This window comes from Microtus pennsylvanicus, chromosome 3 (assembly GCF_037038515.1).
Source record: "Microtus pennsylvanicus isolate mMicPen1 chromosome 3, mMicPen1.hap1, whole genome shotgun sequence".
Lineage (NCBI taxonomy): Eukaryota > Metazoa > Chordata > Mammalia > Rodentia > Cricetidae > Microtus > Microtus pennsylvanicus.
Genome location: NC_134581.1, coordinates 3,761,265 through 3,783,909, shown reverse-complemented (window position 1 = coordinate 3,783,909; position 22,645 = coordinate 3,761,265). Strand labels below are relative to the sequence as shown.

The window sequence follows — 22,645 nt, the reverse complement described above, 5'->3', positions numbered from 1 at the left end:
TCCTCCTCTGCCTTGGGCTCAGGGACTGCTCAGGGAGTTAGACAATAAAGATGTGGAGAGCTATCTGGCTGGGTCCTGGTGGGACTCTGTGATAATTAATACTGTCAGTTTACCAGCATTTAACATCACTTAGGAGACAAAACTGAACATGTCTGAGACTGTTACCTAGACTGGGCTAACTGATGTGGGAAGACCCACCCTGAATGAAGGCGACACCAAGGTCTTAGGCTGGGGTCCTGATCTCTCTCTGGTATCTGACTGCAGGGGCAGGGTGACCAGCTATTCAAGCTCCTGGCAGCGTGCCTTCCCCGCCCCGCCACGTAAAGGATGGTACCCTACAGCTGTGAGTCACCTTTTCTTCAAGTTCCTTTCGTCAGGTACTTTGTCATAGCAACGAAGGAAGTAACTAATACGAGGGCAGGCAAGGATCGACTGTCCCCCACGTGGCGCTGACCCCCTCCCTCCTCTTCCAGGACAAGCTGGGGTGAAGTGAGAGGGAGGAGCCGGGGGAAGGTGAAGAGGTCCTGGCCTCAGCGCAGAGGCGGTCCCCGCAGACTGCGCCACCCACGCCGCCTCGCCCCGCCTCCCGGACTCCCGCGCCTCCCGCACCCTGGAGTCGCCGCCGCCGTTCAGCTACCCGCAGCGAGCGCAGCGCGCAGGTAAGGTCTGGAGACTCGCGGGGGTGGGATGGAGCGGGCTGCGGGAGGCTAGGAACTGGGAGGGAAGGACTAGGCGTCGCCTCCCGCAGAGGGTCACAGGCAGGAGCCGAAACCCCGGGGAGCTGGGCACTGTGGTTTGGCAGGGAGGGGACACCGCGTCACGAAGCACCCCGAGACCTGCGAATGTAGGAAATCGGCCGGCTCCCGGGTCCATATTCTGATTCCCAGGGCTGACAGCTGTCTGCAGGTGTTCCGGTCAGGGAGCTGGAGACACACCGCAGGTCTTTAAGGGGTGACTGCATGCTGGCAGTCACCAACCAGCACACACCACTGCGAACCGGCTGGTGCGCTTTGAAGTACAGCCCAGCACGAGCCTTGTGAATGTTCCTAAGAGGAGCGAGGAGCGTTTGTTGTGGCCCTGAGATGCTCACAGGTGGAGCGACCTACAGGAGAGAAAAAGGAAAAAGCACACCCATTCCTTTGTGGTTTTATTTTCAAAATTGCTCCGTTAAGTTTTAACCTATCCGTTCTTCCAGCTTTACATTTGGGGAGAGGACGCTGGGCTTGATGGTCTAACTCCCATTGGTCTCTGAAGCTCTGGGTTTGAGTTCCCAAAGAGGCTTCGATTTAGAGCCGCTATTAATACGTGCAAGTTTGTTTTTGAACTTCCGAAGTCAGGGGCTGGCCACACTCTCATTCTATATTTTTTCCCCCTCAGCCGGGAGAGAAGATGTTTACCGTCGTGACCCGTCAGCCTTGTGAGCAAGCAGGTAAGTGTCGCTCACTGGATGACGAGCCTGGCTTTGTCAGATCCCGGGAGAATCCCAGCTTGGGTTCGCCCCTCTCCATCCATGCCTCCTGTGGATGGCTGTTTGTCATTGTTCCTAGACGCCGTGGGTTTCACCCTTGACATTCTCCAGATAAAAGTAATTCTCTCCACAAAGCCACACGAAACAAGGCTAACACAAATGATTGGCTTAAATGGTTTTCCTGTTTGTATAATCCATTATTTTGGCTCTTGTGGTTTCCTTACCTAGCTATGTGTAAGGTTTGTGCTATGTGTTGTTGACTTGGGGCTGAATCCTGATAGAGTTGGATCTGTTCTTGCACAGTGCCTGCTACACCCTCCATTCTTTGGGGGTCAGTGTTATGATAGGCTGCGCAGGAATCTCTCTCTCTCTCTCTCTCTCTCTCTCTCTCTCTCTCTGTTTCTCTCTCTCTCCCTCCTTTCCTCCCTCCCCCTCCTACACGCTCCCTAGCCTGCCCAGCCAGGCTCCCGGCTACCCAGCACTGCCCCCCCAGCTATCCATGTGAAGCTGGGAGGTGTGTGTTGGGCAGGCTCTCACCTCCTCTCCGGGCTCAGGTAGGCACCTGCAATTAAACAATGTTTGCCCAGCCCTAACTGCTGCACAGCTCTAGGCTGTGTTTCTTCATGAATGAGACCTAGCCTAGTCTGTTCCCTTTGTAATAAGCTTTTTTTTTTCTTTCTTTTTGCTGGGTAAGTGTTTGCTGAGGGTAATCATAGCTTTTCACTTGGAAAGTGCTGAAGCCCAAAGGATTCTGAGGCCAGCCCATGGTTGTGGTCAGGAGACTTACATTTCACACACCCTCTCCTTGATGAGGTTCCTTAGCTGTGCCCTAAACTGCTGTTTCTTGGCCTGAGGACATAAAGACCAATTTATAGGAACTATTTTGGAAAGATATACTAAAGATAGACTAAAGTTGCACTGAAGGAGCCGGTTTATATTGCATTGGATACATTGGAATTTTAACACACACACTGTAACATTCCACACACGGGCTAATTGGTTACATTCTTTCCTAAGGAAGATTAAATTTGGCAGATTAACTCTACTAGGTCTTGTTGGGGGAAAAATCCCTCAAACCTCTGTTACTGACACTGATGAGGTTTGAAAGTAGGAGTGAGTTCATCTCTGTGGATTACTGGCTCCTGGCTGGCTAGCAAGGACCCTTTGGATGCTCTGAGGTTCAACGCCACAGGGCTAGGCTCTCCTCCAGATCTATGATGGGTGTCTCCACAATGAGTAACCCGTCCATAAGTCCCCTCACATTCGTGGGTTAAGTGGGGAAGTGGGGTCTGGTGAGTTTCCAGAGGTGCAGCGTGGTGGTGGTGGTACCTTGAGCCTCTTTGCGCTTTGGTAAACACTGACAAATTGTCTTCCGTGGATGCCATACCAGTTATACTCCCGACCAGGGAGGGGAGGGAGGTGCTAGGTGGCCACCTTTGACATCAGGAAGTGTCTGCTGCTTGTCTATATTGACAGGCAGGAGTTGGCTCTTCTGAGCCAAACATCCGCAACCCCCCCTCCCCCACCACAACTCTCCAAGCAGCAAACAAGGCAGTGCAATTGGATATGGGGCTGCGACTAATTTGGTTGAGGTGGTGCATGCAGCCTTTGTTTTCTTCCAGGAAAAATCTAGAAATAAAGAGGAAGTGAAGCGCAGTCTACAGTGACCCAAGAGGGAAAGTTCTGGAATAGGGCAGATTACACCCATGGCTGTTGAGGGATGGGGTGATGGAGATGAACTGCAGCATTCTCATCCTGTACAGCCACCACAGGACCACCCGAGGGACCGAACGCTGAAATATGACTGAGGAATTATTTGCTTATTTTAATTAATTTGCACTTAAACAGCCAATTTCAAGAGAAATACTGATACTTTCTCATCGTCTATAATTATATTTTAGCCATTGGGTACTATTGGTATTTATGCCTCAGTAGTTTACCAAGACTTTTTTGTTGTTGTTGTTCCTGGAACTCGCTTTGTAGACCAGGCTGTCCTCACCTCGAACTCAGAAATTTGCCTGCCTCTGCCTCCTGAGTGCTGGGATTAAAGGTGTGCACCACTGCTGCCCAGCAACAAAGACTATTATTTAGTCAAGGTTTGGTTTGTTTATTTGTTTTTCTAAAATGGAGGTTCTCATGCAGCCCAGGCTGACTTTGAGCTTTCTACATAGCTAAGACTGGACTTGAACTTCTGGTCCTCCCACCTCTGGGCCCTCTATGATTATAGCATGCAGTATCAAGCCCAGCCAACTTCAACGTTTTAATTAACTAGCTGTTATTTTTTTAAACTATATATAATTGATATAGAAATTGTTAGTTCTTACGTTACACTCCCAAATTGGGTAGTCTCACCTTCTGAACGCATATGTTTTAGGACTGTGTATGCAATTCTTTCATGTTTGTTTGAGACAGTATCTCACTGTGGAGCCCCGGCTTTCCTGGAACTCTCTATGTAGACCAAGCTGGCCTTGAACTCGGAGATCCTTCTACCTCTGCCTACCGAGTACTGGGTGCCTTCAGACCTGGTGTGTATGCAATTACTAAGAAATTATAGAATTCGAAAGGCCAGTTGTAGAGAAGACGCTAGTTCGATTGATTTTCAAGTTTGCCCCCCAAGGGTTATGAAGGGCTTGGTGAGTTTTCACAAATACAGGCTCCCACACGTCCCATGATCCTGCTACTATGGAGAGCAAGTCCATCACTGCAGGAAGTGCCCACATTTCCCTCCCCATGAGCCCCTTCCCCACACCTTCAGGCGATCATTCTTCCCGTGTGTGCTCCCTGTTCACTTCCTGGCTTCCGAGAAATAAAATCGTTTCCATTTGCTAAGATCTACAACTCTAATTTCTTACACCGAGATTAAGCAAAAGATCATAGAAAAACCCAGATTTTTTCTTTCTTTTTTTGTTTTGTTTGTTTGTTTTTGTTTTTCAAGATAGGGTTTCTCTGTGTAGCCCTGGCTGTAGACCAGGCTTACATTGAACTCACAGAGTTCTGCCTGTGTATGCTTCCTGAGTGCTGGGATTAAAGGTGTGCACTGCCACCACCCAACTGAAAACCCAGATTTTCAATCTGCATTTAAAATTTTCACTTTGCATTTACATATTTATTTACGTGTGTGTGTGTGTGTGTGTGTGTGTGTGTGTGTGTGTGTGTGTGTAGTGAGTGTGTAGGTCAGAGAACAGTTTTGGGAGCTTGGTTCGCGATGCTTGGTTTCTCCCTCCAGGCTTCAGGGCCCTCTCCCGGACTCCAGCCATCGTCACCTTGGTGGTCTTGCTTGTGAGCATCGTGGTGCTTGTGACACTCACACTCATCCAGATCCGCCACCCGCAGGTCCTCCCTCCTGGGCTGAAGGTAAGCCAGAATGGGCCAGAGCTGTTAGTTATCCTAAAACCACTCTTAAAGGGAAAGCTTTCTTTCCAGCCTCCAGCTGGAGAAAACAGTGTGAGACCCAGGGAGGAGGTGGGGTGAGGGAGTACTGGGCTTGTGCTGCAGATTGAGGAGTGGGACCTTTTCTAGGGACTGGGTGGCCTTGCTTTGACTTCTACCATAGATACAACGATAGAATGTGTACCCAAGAATTGCAGGTGTACAGTGCTGGTTTCTACCTCTCGATGGGTTCCTGGACAGCATGCAGTCTGATCATGAGTGAACAGCAGGAGACAGGTGTGGTAATTTAGAAAAAGCAGCATGCGAGAGAAAGAGGCCATGCGACAGAGCTCAGGTGGAGGGGGTTTTATTGGAGGAAAGTGAATGGGAAAGGGGGGAAGGGAAGGGAGCCTGGCCTCTGGGGACAGGAGTGACAGAAGAGAAGAGACAGAGACAGAGACAGGCAGAGAATCATCGAGAGAGAAAGGAAGAGACAGGAGGGGGGCAAGGCCCACGTAGCAAATGTACACAGGAGGTGCTCTTAGTGGCCGCAACTGAGGAAGTGTCCTGGCCCGACCTCAAGGGCAGCCAGTACAGACGCTTGAATGCTAACAATATGGACTCCTGGTTTTAAGAGGGCTGAGAAATATCTTTGAGCCATATGCGTACCACTTCTCTTAGGTCTAAGACATGTGTGACCACTCCAGTCCCATCAGGACTTTGAATGTAAGTCCAGGGACCTCTCCGAGTTCATCCCCGGATGGCTTTATGCTTGATTGCTGTCCTCTCTGAAGAGAGATGGTAGGGTAGGCGGGTGGGCCTTGAAATGATGACTCAGGGAGCCCTTCAGTCGTTTTGGAAATCAGTCAACAAACATTTTACGTAATACCCCAAACAGGAATATTTTAGGCTCTGAAGGCCACTTAGAGGCCCTGCTGCATGCTGCTGTTAGGTTTGGGGCTCATTAGAAATGTATGAAGTCTCTTCAGCCGGAGGAGCTCCATCAGGGAGCCAAGCTGCTCTGCTGTTATTTGACTCTTGTGTAGCAGTTATGCTGGACTTCGTGGCTTTTCTCCATATCCCTGCCACCAGCAACTGCTCACTCGAAGGCTGTTTGGAGTAAATGGCTTCAGAAAACGAGGAAGTAATATTACCAGAGGCTCCGTGAGCGGCTTTGCCTGGCCTTTGGAATGGTTGCAATAAGATCTTTCCGTTGTGGTGGCTTTTTGTTGTGTTTGTTTGTTTCTTTGTTGAGACAGGGTCTCTGCCTAGCCCTGGCTGTCCTGGAACTCACTCTGTAGACCATGTTAACCTTGAACTCACAGAGATCCACTTGCCTCTACCTCCCTAGTACTGGAATTAAGGGTTGTGGAATATTTTACTTGAGCATCTCCATGTTTGCCAGGTGATAATGGCACACGCTTTTAATCCCAGCACTCAGGAGGCAGAGGCAGGAGGATCTCTGTGAGTTCGAGGCCAGCCTGGACTACAGAGTGAGTTCCAGGACAACTAGAGCTGTTACACAGAGAAACTCTGTCTAAAAAACAAAGCAACAACAAAATCTCAGTGGTAAGAGGACCTGCTGCTCTTGCAGAAGACCTGAGCTCAGTTCCCAGATCCTACGTGGAGCCACCTCTACCTCCGTAACTTCAGGAGATCTGATGCCCTCTTCTGCTCTGCAAGGCACCTGTGCTTACATGCACATTCCCACACACAGATACACATGCAACTAAAAATAAAACAAAATGTTTAAAAGAAATCTCAGTCCTTATGGAGAATGTGAAGGAAAAGAAACTGTCTAACCTACGCAGTTGTCCAGTGATGAGAAAAAAACAAATTACCCTGGCCAAGCCATCAGCTGAAGCCAGAGAAGCTGTTCTTCCATGGTTTGGGCTCTGCCTTTTTCTACAAACTATAAAAACTCAGGACTGCAGCTAAGCTCACAGCTTGTCTTTGCACTAATTGTGCTGCTGCTTGGTCTAGTGAGCGCGCACACACACACACACACACACACACACACACACACACACACACGGCAATTTGTTTTTCTTAACCCGTGTGCCAACACTGGTGACCCCTGTTTTGCACACCAAAAGACAGATGGTTGTCTAGTGAGTGGCAAGACCAGAAACCATCAGCCCTTGCTTCCCAAGGCCTCCCTCCTCCTGCTCCCCTGAGTTCTGAGTGAGACTCCAGGAGCAGAGTCTCGGTGAGAGCCGTGGGAGCTGCCCTAGTTTGCTTTCTATTGCAATGATACAGAAACCATAACCAAGAGCCGCTCGGGGAGGGGTGATCTTCCAGCTTACAGCCCATCCTGAAGGACAATCAGGGCAGGAGCCCAGGGCAGGAACCCCGGAGGCAGAAGCTGAAGCAGAAGCCAGCCGTGGGGGAGTAGCACTACCTACTGACTTGCTCCCCAGGGTTTGCTCAGTTTGCTTCCTTATACCCCAGGACAGTCGGCTAAGGATAGCACCTCCCGCAGTGGGCTGAACAGCCATGAATAAAGAAAATGCTCGGTAGACAAGCCCATAGACTAGTCTGTTGGAGGCGGTTCCTCAGCTGAGGTTTGCTCTTCCCAGAAGGCTTCAGCTTGAGCCAAGTTGACAAGACAGCAGTGAATCCAACCCAAACAGGAGCACGGGAAGCAAGGAGGGTTGAGACACACAGATGCAGGAAGAGCTGGGGGATGGGAAGGAAAACCGGGACCACCTTAGAATGCTGTGATTAGAGCCACACTCCTGGCTCCCACCCTGCAGAAGGACCTGCTCTAACTGTGCTTTGTGTTTGAGTCTCTCCATAGGACATGCCTGTCCTGAGCCTGTGCTCTGGTGACCGGATCCTTAAGTCAGGGTCTCAGAGGGTGGATCTTACCACTGGTCTGAGAGGCGGCTGCAAGTAGCTGCTTGTAGGAATTAGGGCCCAAACTTCCTGTCAGCTAGTGACAGGGCACCATTGTGATAGTGTGGCAGTTTGAGAAAAAATGGTCCCCAAAGGGAGTGACACTATTAGGAGGTGTGGCCTTGTTAGAGTAGGTGTGGTCTGGTTGGAGGAAGTGTGTTTCTGTAAAGGCGGGCTTTGAGGTCTCATATACGCTCAAACCACTCCCACTGAGACAGATCACTTCCTGCTGCCTGCAAGCCGAGGTGTAGGACCCTTGGCTGCTTCTCCAGCACCGTTGTCTGTGTGCATGCCACCATGATAATGAAACCTCTGAAAATGTAAGCTACCCCACTTACATGTCTTTCCTCTACAAGAGTTGCTGTGGTCCTGGTATCTCTTTGCAGCAATAGAAATCCTGACTAAAATAGACATCATGGTGCAGTATTCATTACACATGCGTTTGGGTGATGCTGGTGCCAACAAACCCACTGTGCTGCCAGCTGAGTAAGGACGGCGTGGTGCATGCTGGCATTAACAAATGACTGTCGCTGGCTTGTTATTATCACACTGTACTTTATGTTGTTATGGTAGTGCGTCATCACCATTGCCAAACAGCCTGCAAGATTGCAGGTACCTCTAATCCCAGCACTCACAAGATGAAGCCAGCCTGGGCTGCATGCTGCCGGCTGGGCGGGGCGGAGGGGGGGGCGAGGAGAGAATTTTCAATCAGTTTGAAATAGCTGCCGGCCCTGGCCACAGCTACAGGGCACAGGAAGTTGCCTGGTTTGGATGGTCCGCTTTCTTGAGTGGGTGGATGAAATGTGAGAGGAGACAGATGCTCTGGGCAGAAGCTGGGCGGATGACTGACAGCTGGCGGAGGGAGTCCCATGTGCAGCTTTGCTTAGGTCTGCGAGACCTCTGCACTCCGGTGTTCCCTGGTGTGCCAGGGAAGGGCAGAGTGGCGCCGCTGGATGATGGTGGGGGCCTTTAGCGTTGGTGTTGGTGTTTTCGTGCCACAAGCCCCGTCTTGCTTCTGTGCCGCCGGCTGTGGGGTATGAAGCACCGGCTTCCCCTGGGCCGGCAGCGTTTGTTGCCCCCGTGAAAGGGTCTGACACCTGCTCTTAAATCCAGCCTTGACTTGCCTGACCTTGGCTGCGGCAAGTTTAAGAGCAGAACCAGTAAAGAAAAACTCAGTCTAGGGTCGGAAATGTCCTGGGTTCCTTGCATTACTGGTTCGACCTGCTCCACAAGCTTGGAGGAACTGTGATGTCATCACTTTCATTTTTCACATCTCAGGCCCCCACCTGCTTTATTACCACGAACTCCAGAATCTTCCTTATGAGGGTTTCCTCACCCTCCCCAACCTGACCATCCACTTTTGAGGGTTCCAGTTTGAGTATCCCAGTGCCATACCCCCTTTGTAGCCAGTAGCTATCACCATTGAAGAGGGTACTGAAGAGTCCTAAGGATTCAGGGATAGGCTTTCCCTCTGAGCTGCTCAGGCCACGTTAGTTCCACGTGCTGGGTAGAAGATCACGGGCCTCTTGCTCCCACGCCCATGCTCTACTGATGCTCTCTGAAGTGCAGTCACTGAGTCAGGCTGGGTGAAAGCCATTCCCCACCTGCTCTCATAGTGGTTCCTCCCAGTGTAAGGCCTGGATTCCTTAAACAAGTTGCTCTACCTTGCCTCGAGCAAGTTTTGCCCCTGGGGTGTGGTCTGAAGGTGTCTTCTGTCCAAACAAAGGCCGTATATTGATCACAGCACTTCATGCCTGTTATTCCACAGTCGGCTCATCAAGCCTGACTTCCTGGGATTCCACACAGACAGGTCTGAGAGTGAGTGCAGCTTAATCCCAGGTCTGTTCTCGTGTCAAATAAGGTGATGGTTAGTTATACTAGCCTTATGAAGGCTGTAGAGCTTATTAAAGCACCGGGTAAAGTTAGTTCCCAGGGCGCGTCTACTCAGGCATCTGTTACCAGGTAAAGTTAGTTCCCAGGGCGCGTCTGCTCAGGCATCTGTTGCTGCCCCCTCCTCTGAGAGCGCTAATAACAACTCTAAGATGAACCCTGTGACCCGGGACCCATCAGCTGCACTTTTGCTTTTGGCAGAAGATCACACAGTGCTGTGACCACGGGCTTCAGTATGAAAGAATGAAAGACTGCTCCAGCCAGGCAGTGGTAGCGCATGCCTTAATCCTGGCATTTAGGAGGCAAAGGCAAATGGATCTCTGAGTTTGAGACCAGCCTAGTCTGGTCTACAGAGCGAGTCCCAGGATGGCAAGGGCTCCACAGAGAAACTCAGTCTTGAAACAAACAAACAAACAAGCAAAACTCAAAAACAAAACCAAAGAAGAAAAGGTAGAACAAGAAGAAGACTGTCCCTTTATTTGTTTGTTTGTTTATTTGTTTGAGATGGGGTCTCTGGGGTTTCTCTGTGTAGTCTTGACTGGAGCTCACTGTGTAGACCAGGCTGCCCTAGAGCTCACAATGATCAGCCTGCCTCTGCCTCCTGAGGGCTGGCGTGCCTTGAGGAGCACACTGGACACTTGAGTGCCGGGGCTAGGGGTGTGCACTACCGCACCTTGAGGAACACACTAAATGTGTCATCAGAGCCACGTTCAAGCCACACTTCTTTTTTGACAGCACAATGACCTTGAATAACCCATCATCTCCTAGTTGAGTTGAGATTGATTTGCTCTCCCATCCCCTTATCACCAGGGAATCCACAGTGGGTCCACTGATTTAATCAAAAAATATCTAAACACAGGTTAAAATATTTTTTCCACTTTGCAAATGCAGGACATTCTGGGGAGATGGCTCAGTGGGTAAGGTGCTTGCTACACAGGAGTGAAGACCGGGTGTAGTGGCCCACGCCCCAGTTCTAGCACCGACAGGGAGAGAGCCAGTGGTTCACACCCCAGTTCTGGCACTGAGGGGAGAGAGCCAGTGGCACACACCCCAATTCTTGCACTAAGGTGGAGAGGGCCAGTGGCCCATGCCCCAATTCTAGCACTGGAAGGTAGAAATGGTCAGCTAGCCTTGGCAATTGGTGAGTGCCAGGTACAGTGAGAAACCTTATCCCAAAAAGCACAGTGGAGCCGCTGGAGAGAGGGGTTCGGTTGAATTCCCAGCACCCACATGGCAGCTCACAGCCATCTGTGACTCTAGTCTCAGAGAATCTGATGCCTTCTTTTTGAACTTCTGATGGGTACCAGGCATGTACATGGTACACAGACATGTGGGCAAAACATGCATACATATAAAATAAAAGAAAATAGATCTTTAAAAAGATAGGGTGAAGAATCATAGAATAAGACACCTGGTGTCAACCTCTGGCCTCCACCTATGCTCAACATGGGCACACACCTATATACACATTTGCACAGACACCACCTACGCTCAACATGGGCACACACCTATATACACATTTGCACAGACACCACCTACGCTCAACATGGGCACACACCTATATACACATTTGCACAGACACCACCTACGCTCAACATGGGCACACAGCTATATACACATTTGCACAGACACCACCTACGCTCAACATGGGCACACAGCTATATACACATTTGCACAGACACCACCTACGCTCAACATGGGCACACAGCTATATACACATTTGCACAGACACCACCTACACTCAACATGGGCACACAGCTATATACACATTTGCACAGACACCACCTCCGCTCAACATGGGCACACAGCTATATACACATTTGCACAGACACCACCTCCGCTCAACATGGGCACACAGCTATATACACATTTGCACAGACACCACCTCCGCTCAACATGGGCACACAGCTATATACACATTTGCACAGACACCACCTACGCTCAACATGGGCACACACCTATATACACATTTGCACAGACACCACCTACGCTCAACATGGGCACACACCTATATACACATTTGCACAGACACCACCTACGCTCAACATGGGCACACAGCTATATACACATTTGCACAGACACCACCTACACTCAACATGGGCACACAGCTATATACACATTTGCACAGACACCACATATGCCAGTAGAGGGGGGCCAGTGTTGGAAGTGGAGTCAGTTGGGTCCTGTCCACCCCACCAGCAGGTGCTGGAGAGTCCGGGCACTGTCAGAAGCCCAGTACCAGTTGGAGTTACAAAGATTGGATGCTCTGCCTTCTCTCCAGTCTCATCCCAGGTTCATCCTGAGCTGTCACACTCTGGGAATGTGTACTTCCTTTGCAAAGGTTTGAACGAGGACTTGAGGAAAGGCAGATTTTTCTCACTCTCTCTCCACTCCTCTCTCTCTCTCTCTCTCTCTCTCTCTCTCTCTCTCTCTCTCTCTGTGTGTGTGTGTGTGTGTGTGTGTGTGTGTGTGTTGGCACCAGGTCTGGAGGGCCAGTGACCGGTGGTGATGAGTTCATCTGTAATGGGGGAGGGGAGAAAGCAGGCCAATCCTCCAGAGGCCCTGGCCTCTTCCGTGCCTGGCTTCAGTTTCTACTTGCACTTTAATCTCACTTGGAGTCTCTGCCTGGGACAGATCTGAACAATGCCAGCCTTGTTTGCCACGGGAATGTCCTGTCAGGATCCCTATCAGTTTCATCAAACTGAAGGGCTGAGATTAAGGAGCTGTCCAAGAGCCAACACAACTGGTTTTCTAGTTCTGTAGAATAGAGAAGCTGTGACCCAGGAGCTGGGTCGCTTAGGAGAGAGAACGGGAATGCTCCTGCAGGCCTCGACCCAGAAAAGTGCTCAAGCGGATTATCTATAATTTACAAAAGACGTGGTGGAGCTATTCAAAGTGGTTTGCTGGAGAGAGGATTCCATGAAGAGTTGTTAAGGAAAGACCATTAAACACATAAATCCTGGGTACATACGTGCAGTATAATCCCATGCTGATTTAGAAATGTAACTGGGGCTGGAGAGATTGCTCAGTGGTTAGAGCACTGGCTGCTCTTGCAGAGGACCCAGGTTCAGTTCCCAGCATCCACATGGTGGCTCACACTATCTGTAACTCTACTTTTAGGGAACCTGACATCCTTTTCTGGTTTCCATGGGCACTAGGCATGCATGTGGTACACATATATACATGCAGACAAATATGCACATAAATATATGACCATAGCCTGGCATGGCAGCATCCCCGTGCAATCCTAGCACATAGGACGCTGAGGCAAAGAGGGTCAAGAGTTTAAGGCCAGACTGGGCTACAAAGTAGGATCTTGGCTCTAAATAAATAGATACATACATCTGCAGACCATCAGACGTGATGAATGACATGAGGTTAAGACAATAATTAAATCTGAGGAGCCCTTGGCCTGTGTGTGTGTGTGTGTGTGTGTGTGTGTGTGTGTGTGTGTGTGAGAGAGAGAGAGAGAGAGAGAGAGAGAGAGAGAGAGAGAGAGAGATGGGGGGTGCACATGTACATCCTGGCACACATGTGGAGTGTGTGTGTGTGTGTGTGGAGAGAGAGAGAGAGAGAGAGAGAGAGGGAGGGAGGGAGGAAGGGAGAGAGAGAGAGAGAGAGAGAGAGAGAGAGAGAGAGAGAGAGAGAGAGAGATGGGTGGGTGCACATGTACATCCTGGCACACACGTGGAGTGTATGTGTGTGTGTGGAGAGAGAGAGAGAGAGAGAGATATGGGGGGTGCACATGTACATCCTGGCACACATGTGGAGTGTGTGTGTATGTGTGTATGTGTGTGTGTGGAGAGAGAGAGAGATGGTGAGTGCACATGTATGTACGTCCTGGCGCACATGTGGAGTAGTTCTCTCCTTCTGACCAACTTGTCTCCCAGGGAACAGACTCAGGTCATTGGGTTTGTCCAGAAAAAACTTTCCCCACCTTCCTTCTGTCTCATGACCCCCTTTTGTAGACAAGTCTCACTCTGTGACCAGGCTAGCCTAGGGTGTGCAGCGTCCAGATACTGAGATTACCACACATGACCAAGAGTAATCATTTTATTTTTTATGTGGTCTCGTGTAGCCCAGGTTGGCCTCATGCCTGTTGGGTAGCCTCGGATGACATTGAACTCCTGACCCTCCTCAACTTCCCCAGTTAATTAGATTATGGACAACACTACCATACTCAGCAATCATGGCCTATTAAAAACAAGCAGCCACTTAGCACTGGGCATATGGCCTCCTGTTTACCTCTGCAGTAAGTCACCTAAGATGACCCAGGGAGGTGAACTGTCTCCTGGCATTGTGAGACTGGGTAACCCATTTAGACCATCCTGTCTGGGACCCAGCTTCATCTTCTCCCGTATGTCAAGCAAAGATAGATTGAAAGCAGAGGAATTCAGAAGGTTGCCACCTGAAGCCTCCTGAAGCCCCGGGGTGTCCCCAGGTGTCTCTGGCCTTGGGTTCCATGCCTAACATGCATCCTTTGATACTCCAGTTTGGTCCAGGGTTGAGCTGGGCTGGGCTTGCAGGTATAGCTCCCTGGTGCCTGCCCCAAGCTGAGCTGACCAGTCCAGGAATGCTGGACAACCCTAGCTCTGCCTGGCAACCCCTGTCTGCGCACTTGTCACCTCCGTGTTACCACAGGGGAGCAGCTGACAATATTGCATTGCACTTCTGCCCTTAATCGTGAACACTTCTCCGTCAGAGGACTGATGGGAATCCTAGCATGGCTCTTCCTTGTGGGACCCTATGGTGTCTTTCCACGATTTCTTTCAGTTGTTTATCTCCACAGTAAACCTGGGCATTTGCTGAGATCCCAGCGTTATCCCGGGGGTCTGGACGAAGTGGGGATCCGGGTTCTCACCTACTGCTCATCAGCTCCTTCAGATTCGGTTCTCAAAGTCATCTATGCATTAGAATTACCTGGGGAGGTTGCTGTGCCTCTTCTTAGAGATCCGGACTCACCCATCTCATCCTTCCCCAGAGTCCAGGGAGCTACAGCTGGTCTGGGGACAAAGAGTTCTCTCTTCTTGATCTGTCCCTACCTAAAGGAAGCATGTGCATTAAGAGAGCCGGGTGCCCCCTTCTGCTGTTTGGCTAACCAGACACAGTATCAAGCTGCCTTCTAAATACATCTATGGTCATAGGTCAGCACAGCTCTCCATCCTTGTCTGGGAAACTTCTTTTTGTGGTAGATAGCTATTAATACAGAGGTCCAGAGCTGGTCAGAGTGCAGAGGATAGTAACCACAGAGTTCTCGGTCCTAAAGGAGAACATCTGTATCAAATCCCCTCCCGACATAGCTCGGGAATCATTGCAGAAGGCGGGGTGGAAAGACTGTAAGAGCCAGAGGCCCGGAAGGCGTACTGCGAGATGGTGTCTGCTGGACACACCAGAGCCATTGAACTCGTGAGCTCACGGTGGCTGCAACTGCCAGCTCCTGGTGTGTACAAGGTCAGGCTATGGCGGGTTCAAGGTCAGGCTAGTCAACGTTCTAGCGTAGCTGAAGGGGAGGCTCAAGGGACTCTACTGCTAGCTGAGGAGCTTTGGGAAGGTGACAGCTGCTGGGAAGAGAGGGGCTGCTTTCTTAGGCAGGATGTCTGTGTTGCAGTGATGGCCCTATACCTCCACACAAGGATGACCCTAGACTCGGGGCTATGAAAAGACAACATTGGGGTGGGGGATGATGGGGGAAGAGTTGGAGAGGGAATTGGGAGTTGATACAACCGAAATAATTTTATGCATGTGTGCAATTCTCCAAGAATAAATTAGAATGCCATCCAAGGTTCTCAGTGATCCACAATGACATGAAGGGCCCAGCTCTTTTGTTTTTCCCTTCAGTATGGGATCGTGCTGGATGCTGGCTCTTCCAGAACCACCATTTACGTCTATCAGTGGCCAGCAGAAAAGGAGAATAACACAGGAGTGGTCAGCCAGACCTTCAAATGCAGCGTGAAAGGTAAAGGGGACAGGAGGCCTGAGTTGGGGTCAGGAGAGCGGGAAGTGCCCTGTTGCTGCCCCATTGTGGAGCCAGCTTGGTCTGGAACCTTTCACCTCAGCCCTCCGCCTGGCGGGGATGTTGGGGCAGTGAATGGTCTGAGATTTCCCCTTCAGTGCTCTCCTGGGTGATGGTGGGACCAAGAAAACTTGTGTATGAGAAACGAAGGGCCTGCCTCTGCACAGCGTGCGAGAGCAGTGAGCCAAGGTTCAACCTTTTCTTTTTTTTCTTTCTTTTTTTTTTTTTTTTTGGTTTTTCGAGACAGGGTTTCTCTGTAGCTTTGGTTCCTGTCCTGGAACTCGCTCTTGTAGACCAGACTGGCTTCAAACTCACAGAGATCCGCCTGCCTCTGCCTCCCGAGTGCTGGGATTAAAGGCGTGCGCCACCACCACCGGGCTAAGGTTCAGCCTTTCCTTGTGCAGATTTTTCAGCTCCCAGTTTGCGTGGGAGGATGTGAGAAAGCCAGGTGGTACATGCTTGAAGGGTGGGCAGTGCTGGAGGAGAGGAACACACACAGTGGTGCAAACACACAGACACACACAGACATCACACACACACAAGTACGCTGGCAACCAGGTCATGCAGGGTGGCTCCCCCATAGCAGAACTGGACACTTAAATGGAGACCACCAACCGAGGCAGGGATTGATACCCACTGAGGACATTCTGAGGGTCTAGACCGCTGGAATGTGCTTGGGTTCACCAACCCCCGAGGCTGGCCACCACTCTGAACAGAAACCCGAATTAGTGCTGGAGAAGCCACGTGTCCTCCAGGGTGTGACACTTGCCAATCTTCCACTATGTAATTTCAGCTGGAGTTTGTGGTTTCTGATCCCTCAGAGTGTGTATGGATTCCTGAGGGAACACTGATCAAAGCAGAGACGGTTCATCCCCGGGTGCTCTGAGGTTTCCATGACTCCATCTTGGCCCCGAGTCACAGACGGCATCCAGGCTGTCAAGAACTCCTTCCACCCATGGACAGCTAGCGCGTGAGGGTGTATAGGTGTGCGTGTGTGTATACATGCCTATGGCAGCCAGGGGACTTCCTCAGCTGTCGGTCTCTAGTACCACCCACCCCCACCTTGGGGTTTCTCTCTCTCTCTGTGTGTGTGTGTGTGTGTGTGTGTGTGTGTCTGTCTCTGTAAGCTAGGAAGCTGGCCAGGGAGCCCCAGGGACCCTACTGTCTCTGCCCCACCCCACCCCCAAAGCTGGAATTACAAGCACACACCACTCCTAGCTCTTTACTTGGGTTCTGGAGGACAGAACCTTGCAAGTGCTTTAAGGCCAAACTGTGTGTGTCCCCCCGCAACCCCCCCGACATTTTATTTAGAAGTCTTTTACTGTTGTTTGTTCTAAGGAAGGCTAGTGAGTTCTGACCGCTTGCTCCTCAGGCTCTGGAATCTCCAGCTATGAGAATAATCCCCAGGAGGCCCCCAAGGCCTTTGATGACTGTATGCTAAAGGTCAAGGAGCAGGTGCCAGAGTCCCTCCATGGGTCCACCCGCATTTACCTGGGAGCCACGGCTGGGATGCGCTTGCTGAGGTAAGGACCAACACCACACAAAGAGTTCATGTTACTCTGTTTCTGGGAGCAAGCCCCAGAGGAGAAAAAAAGCCCATATTCTGCTGTAAATTTAGGCATTGGTCGCTGGAAAACCTTTAGCCATTGTTTTCACAGTGAGTAAGAAATGCTTCTAAAATGGGTTCCTTCTCTGTGGTGATTTCACCAAGACGTCTAGAAAAAGTCAGACTGACATGACATCTGGTCACCAGGGATCCTGTACTTCCTTGGAGAATAGTTGTTTGGGGCACGGGTAAACAGTCAGTTAAATTCTGTGGTAAGTTCAGCCCTTAGCCACGTCTGCTCTGCCTCTGTACAGAATGTTCCAGAACTTTGCAAGACAATGCAATGTCTACCCCTCACCCAGGTCAAAGTCTTTGGGATTTTTAAGGAACAAACGTCTCGTTCTCTCCACTCTGTTCCTGCTGAATCTGTAGAACAGGACATTGATCCCAGGGAGATACCTTTTGTGTCTTTGTTTTGTTAAGATGGGGTTTCACTCTGTTGACCAGGTTAGCCTGCAACTTGCTATGTAGCCCAGGCTGTCCATGAACTTATAGCCATTGTCCTGCCTCCACAGATTATAGGTGTGATCCACCATGCCAAGTCTAATGTCTTTTCTCTTTTTTATTCTTTTTTTGTTTTGTTTTGCCTTCCTGTGCAGTGCATTGAACCCAAGGACCTTGCTAGGCAAGTGAGGTCTGTCTCCAGTCTTGCTGGGCAAGCACTCTGCCAGTAAGGGGCCTCTCCCGCCCTCTCCATTTCTTTACTCTAGTGTTGCTTTGGCCTCAAAACAGAATTTTTAAAATAATTCCAGAACAACAATGGAAATATAGTTTGTCCAGGGCCCGGGCTTCTCAGGGTTTTGGAAGTATGGTGCCCTGTTCGTGAACCCAGCAGGAGAAAGGACCAGGCAAGCCCGGGCACCGGGCGCTTGAACACCGTCATGTAAAGAAGTCCAGAGCATCTGCTGCTGGATCAGACTTTTCTGGATGTTTCTTTATCCTTACCATTGCCTCTGCAACCAGGGCCTTTTCCTCCTTCCCTCACTGAGCAAGCAAGCACCCCAGCTTCCTTTCCCCACAAACAAAGGGAGAATTGTCTCCACATGAGCTTTCTCTAGAGCAGTGACTCGCAACCTTTCTCATGCTGCGGCCTTTAATACAGTTCCTCATGTTGCGGTGACCTCCGACTGTAAAATTATTTTCGTTGCTGCTTCATAACTCTAATTTTGCTGCCGCTGTGAATCATGATGTAAATATCTGATATGCAGGATATCTGATGTGTGGCCCCTGTGAAAGGGTTGTTTGGGCCCCCAGTGGGGTCACGACCCACAGGTTGAGAACCACTGCTCTACAGAGTAACATGGCAGAAAGGAGCTCTGGTGACGTGGTGCCTGGGTAACCTGCTCTGAGGGTCACATCTGGTGTTTTTCTGTTCAGGGACCTCGTGTGAAATTCAAGGAATCCAAATGTTGGGCCCTCTCCCTTCCCCTTATGTCCTAAACTTTCTGTTTTTAGCCAAATGAGGCTCCTTTCTATGCTACCCCCCTCAAAAAAAAGATCACTATTATGCCCTCTCCAGTCTTAATGTTCCCTGCTAGAGCAAAACCAATAAGAAGTCTTTCTGATTACTCACCTCCTGGTGGAAGGACTAGAGGGGCGGGGAAGGGGATGACAAACGGGGCTTCCACCTGGCAGTCTGACAGGTAAAGACATGCATTCCCCCTTCCCAGCCACCCGGACGGCTGGGAGGAGGGTGTAAGCCCACCTTGGCTTGGCGGCGCTCAGTCTCTTGTGTTCTTTGCCTTGCATAGGTTGCAGAACGAGACAGCAGCTCACGAAGTCCTCGAGAGCATCCAAAGCTACTTCGAGTCCCAGCCTTTTGATTTTAGGGGTGCTCAAATTATTTCTGGGCAAGAGGAAGGGGTGTATGGATGGATTACAGCCAACTATATAATGGGAAACTTCCTGGAGGTGTGTGGAAGAAGTGCATGGTTTCTAAGCTCACAATGTATCCCATCCCTGGGGGTGACAGCTGAGGTGGGGGTCCTTGCTCAGGGGGCATTCCTTCCATGTAGTGCACTGGGGAGCCCTGGGGACAGCAGCTAAGGAAGGACGGTTACATACTGGACTAAATGCATGGACCAGGCGAGAATCGCATGGCTTTGCTCTTCCATAAGAAATTTGGGAGGGATTTAAATTTAACCCTGGGCTCGTTTAGAAGGGCAGGGTGAGGATGACCCTTCCAAGAGGCTCATGACTGCCTGGAAATTAGCGTCCTCAATCTTTGTCCAGTGTCCCCAGAGAGAAGGAGTCTTCACTCATGTCCCTGGTCTCCTCACAGTCCCTCCCACCCCTGCAGAGGACATGCAGACCACATCCCCGACTAGACCTCTGACTCTCCCACAAATATATTTTGAATTTTCAAATCAATTGGCATGATTAATATTTGGAACTCTCACATGAAACCCCACCCATGTAGCCCCTGCTGGCGTCAGAGGCCTTAGACTCAGTAACAGGCGAGCCTGGAGCTCCTAGCAGGGCAGCAAACAAGTAGGTCCCCTCCCTGCCTGTGTCCGTCACACACAGCTCGTGAGCTGCAGGCATTTGTGTTACCAATTCAGTTTATAATCCCTAACCTAAGAGGGAACCAGTCCTGGGCTCTGTCCCTGCCTTTCAGTAGGACTTGGAACTTGGGTGGAGAACCCCGGCGAATGGAGATGGTGTCTTTGGCCTTTCTTCTCATTTCTTTTTCTCCACTATGCAGAAGAACCTGTGGCACTTGTGGGTTCACCCACACGGAGTAGACACCACGGGAGCCCTGGATTTGGGCGGCGCCTCCACCCAGATATCCTTCGTGTCAGGAGAGAAGATGGAGCCAAATGCCAGCGACACGGTGCAGGTGTCCTTGTACGGCTACACGTACACGCTCTACACACACAGTTTCCAGTGTTACGGCCGCAATGAAGCAGAGAAGAAGTTCCTGGCGATGCTTCTGCAGGTGCTGAGGGGCTGAGCCAGGGGAAGGGGCCTGCCCTGAGTGTCCATCCTCACTCCAGTCTGCAAAGTGGATAGAAATAGCATCGTAGCCTCATGTCATCCGGGATCTCTTTCTCCCTCCCCTCTCTCTTCCCCCCTCAGTTGTGTTAACTGCTTCCAGCAAACAGGAGTGAGAAAAACTAAGGAGGATCCTGACTGCAGCCGTAGCTCAGTTGGGAAAATGCCTGCTGGGCAGACTTAAGGACAGGAGTTTGATTCCCTGGACAGCATGGCTGGGCGCACACCTTTAATCCCAGGCTGTTGAAGTAGAGGCAGGAGGATCTCTGTGAGTTTGAGGCTAGCCCGGTCTACACTGTGAGCTCCAGGCCAGCCAGGACTACATCATGAGAAAAGGCCAGACATGGTCACGTGTGCTCTACTGTGGATGCTCCAGAGGCAGAGGCGGGCAGATCCCTCGGTTCGCTGCCCCGCCAGTCCATCCTACTGGGTCAGCTTTGGGCTAGTGAGGGAACCTGTTCCAAAATCAAGGTGTGGAGTGAGAGATGGCGCCACAGTTAAGAGCACTCGCTGCTCTTTCAGAAGGCAGGAGTTTAGTTCCTAGAACCCACGTGGCGGCTCAAGGCAACCTACAACTCCAGTTCCGGGGGATCTGGCACTCTCTTCTGGCTTCTGTGAGCACCCAAATGCTCACATGTGCTTTGTGCACACACACAAACACATGCACAAATAAAATAAATGCTTACAAAGGTTAGGTGGAGTGGCACATGCTTTTGATCTGAGCATTCATGAGGCAGAGGCAGGTGAATCTCTATGAATTTGAGGCCAGCCTGGTGATTCCAAGCAAACCAGGGCTTCACAGTGAGACCCTTTCTCAATAATAATAATAATAATAATAAATAATAATAATTTAACTAAAACAAATAAACAAGTGGACACTGGAGGGACAACACCTAATATTGATCTCTGGCCTCCACAGGTGGTGCACAAGTGTACCTGTGAGTACACACACACACACACACACACACGCACACACACCCAGGTCCTCTTCCTTGAGCAGCAAGCACTTTACTGACTGAGCCATCTATCTCCCTACCCTCCCAAATTGTTTTCATTAAATCAATCTTTATGGTTTTTATTAACAGCCAATGCTTGATTTGTCTGCCTGTTTTATCCATGTATATACCAAGTTATCTGAAAACGCCCTTGGGCAGGGTTCTCAGGACTCCTGCTCTCCCGGGCAGTGGTGCACACTGTGAAGTGGTGGCTCTCATCCTCTCTTTGGGCATTGCAGGGTACTGGCGGGGAGAATCTTCTAGAAGGAAACTGTCCCATCTCACACCTCCCTGTCTTGCCTCCAGAGCTCTCCCACTGAAACCAACATCAGCAACCCCTGCTACCCGCGGGGTTACAGCACCTCCTTTGACTTGGGCCATGTGTTCGGTAGCCTGTGCACTGAGAAGCAGAGGCCGGACAACTACAACCCCTATGATATTGTCACCTTCACGGGAACTGGAGACCCATGGCTGTGCAGGGAGAAGGTGGCATCTGTGTTTGACTTCAAAGCTTGCCAGGACCAAGATGCTTGTTCCTTTGATGGCATTTATCAGCCCAAGGTTCAAGGGCCATTTGTGGTGAGACCAAGGGCCGGATGGCAGGTGGGGGGGCCGGCTCTGCACCCCCAGGGGAGTGCCCCTCCCCCATCCCTTTTCCTTTCTCTGTCCTGCTGTCTTTATTCCCCACCCCTAGATACTTGGCAAACTCACTGCCTCTGTCCTGCTCACAGGCATTTGCAGGGTTCTATTACACAGCCAGTGCACTAAACCTCTCCGGAAGCTTCTCCCTTACGTCCTTCAACAGCAGCAGCTGGGACTTCTGCAGACACGCCTGGATCGAGGTCAGTATTCAAAAAGAGAGGGTGAGTGAGCGTTGGATAGACAATAGAGCTGAACATTGTATATGTGTGTGTGTGTAAACATGTATTAGTACATATATTTACGTATGTGTATCTTTGTGTACATGCGTGTGATTACCCCCTAGAGGTGGTGGGACCTGAGAGAATGGAGCTGATAAGTCAGGTGGACGAAAGTCCCATGCAGTAGCCAACTTTATTCAGAGCACCAGACAGTTTATGTACCGGGGGTTAAGAAGAGTCACCTGAGTGAAGTGTGCAATCACAAAGACAAGCCACACGTGGCAAAGCATGTTTTCCCAAAGAGGCAGATAGACAACAACAGCCGTTTGTGACAAGTAGCCTGAAGTGATCTCACTCCTACACCTGGGAGGGGCACAGAAACACTTTCCAAGGACAGTTCTGCGTTCTGGAGAAACTGAGGTCACAAGACTCTTGTCTTGTTTTCTTGGTGTCTTCTTACGAGCTCTCAGAATTCCCTTCACGCGACTCCATTCTTGGACCATGTTCCGAAATGCACGTGTGATATAGGAAAGCATGTGTATCCATATGTGT

The 22,645-nt window shown here is 50.4% G+C and overlaps 1 protein-coding gene across 6 annotated transcripts in view; it reads left to right on the top strand.

Moving 5' to 3' along the window:
- Positions 1–426: 426 nt before the first annotated feature.
- Positions 427–22,645, top strand: part of Entpd3 (ectonucleoside triphosphate diphosphohydrolase 3) — a 29,569-nt gene continuing 7,350 nt past the window's right edge. For all 6 annotated transcript variants that reach the window (XR_012909927.1, XR_012909931.1, XR_012909929.1 and 3 more), the window contains exons 1-9: positions 427–659; positions 1,378–1,429; positions 4,695–4,822; positions 15,464–15,581; positions 17,011–17,161; positions 18,996–19,155; positions 19,949–20,182; positions 21,540–21,812; positions 21,965–22,075. Coding sequence is in view for 1 of the 6 variants with exons in the window: in XM_075964136.1 (XP_075820251.1) it covers positions 1,390–1,429; positions 4,695–4,822; positions 15,464–15,581; positions 17,011–17,161; positions 18,996–19,155; positions 19,949–20,182; positions 21,540–21,812; positions 21,965–22,075 (1,215 nt within the window). In the remaining 5 variants the exon portion in view is untranslated. The remainder of the gene's footprint in view (positions 660–1,377; positions 1,430–4,694; positions 4,823–15,463; positions 15,582–17,010; positions 17,162–18,995; positions 19,156–19,948; positions 20,183–21,539; positions 21,813–21,964; positions 22,076–22,645) is intronic.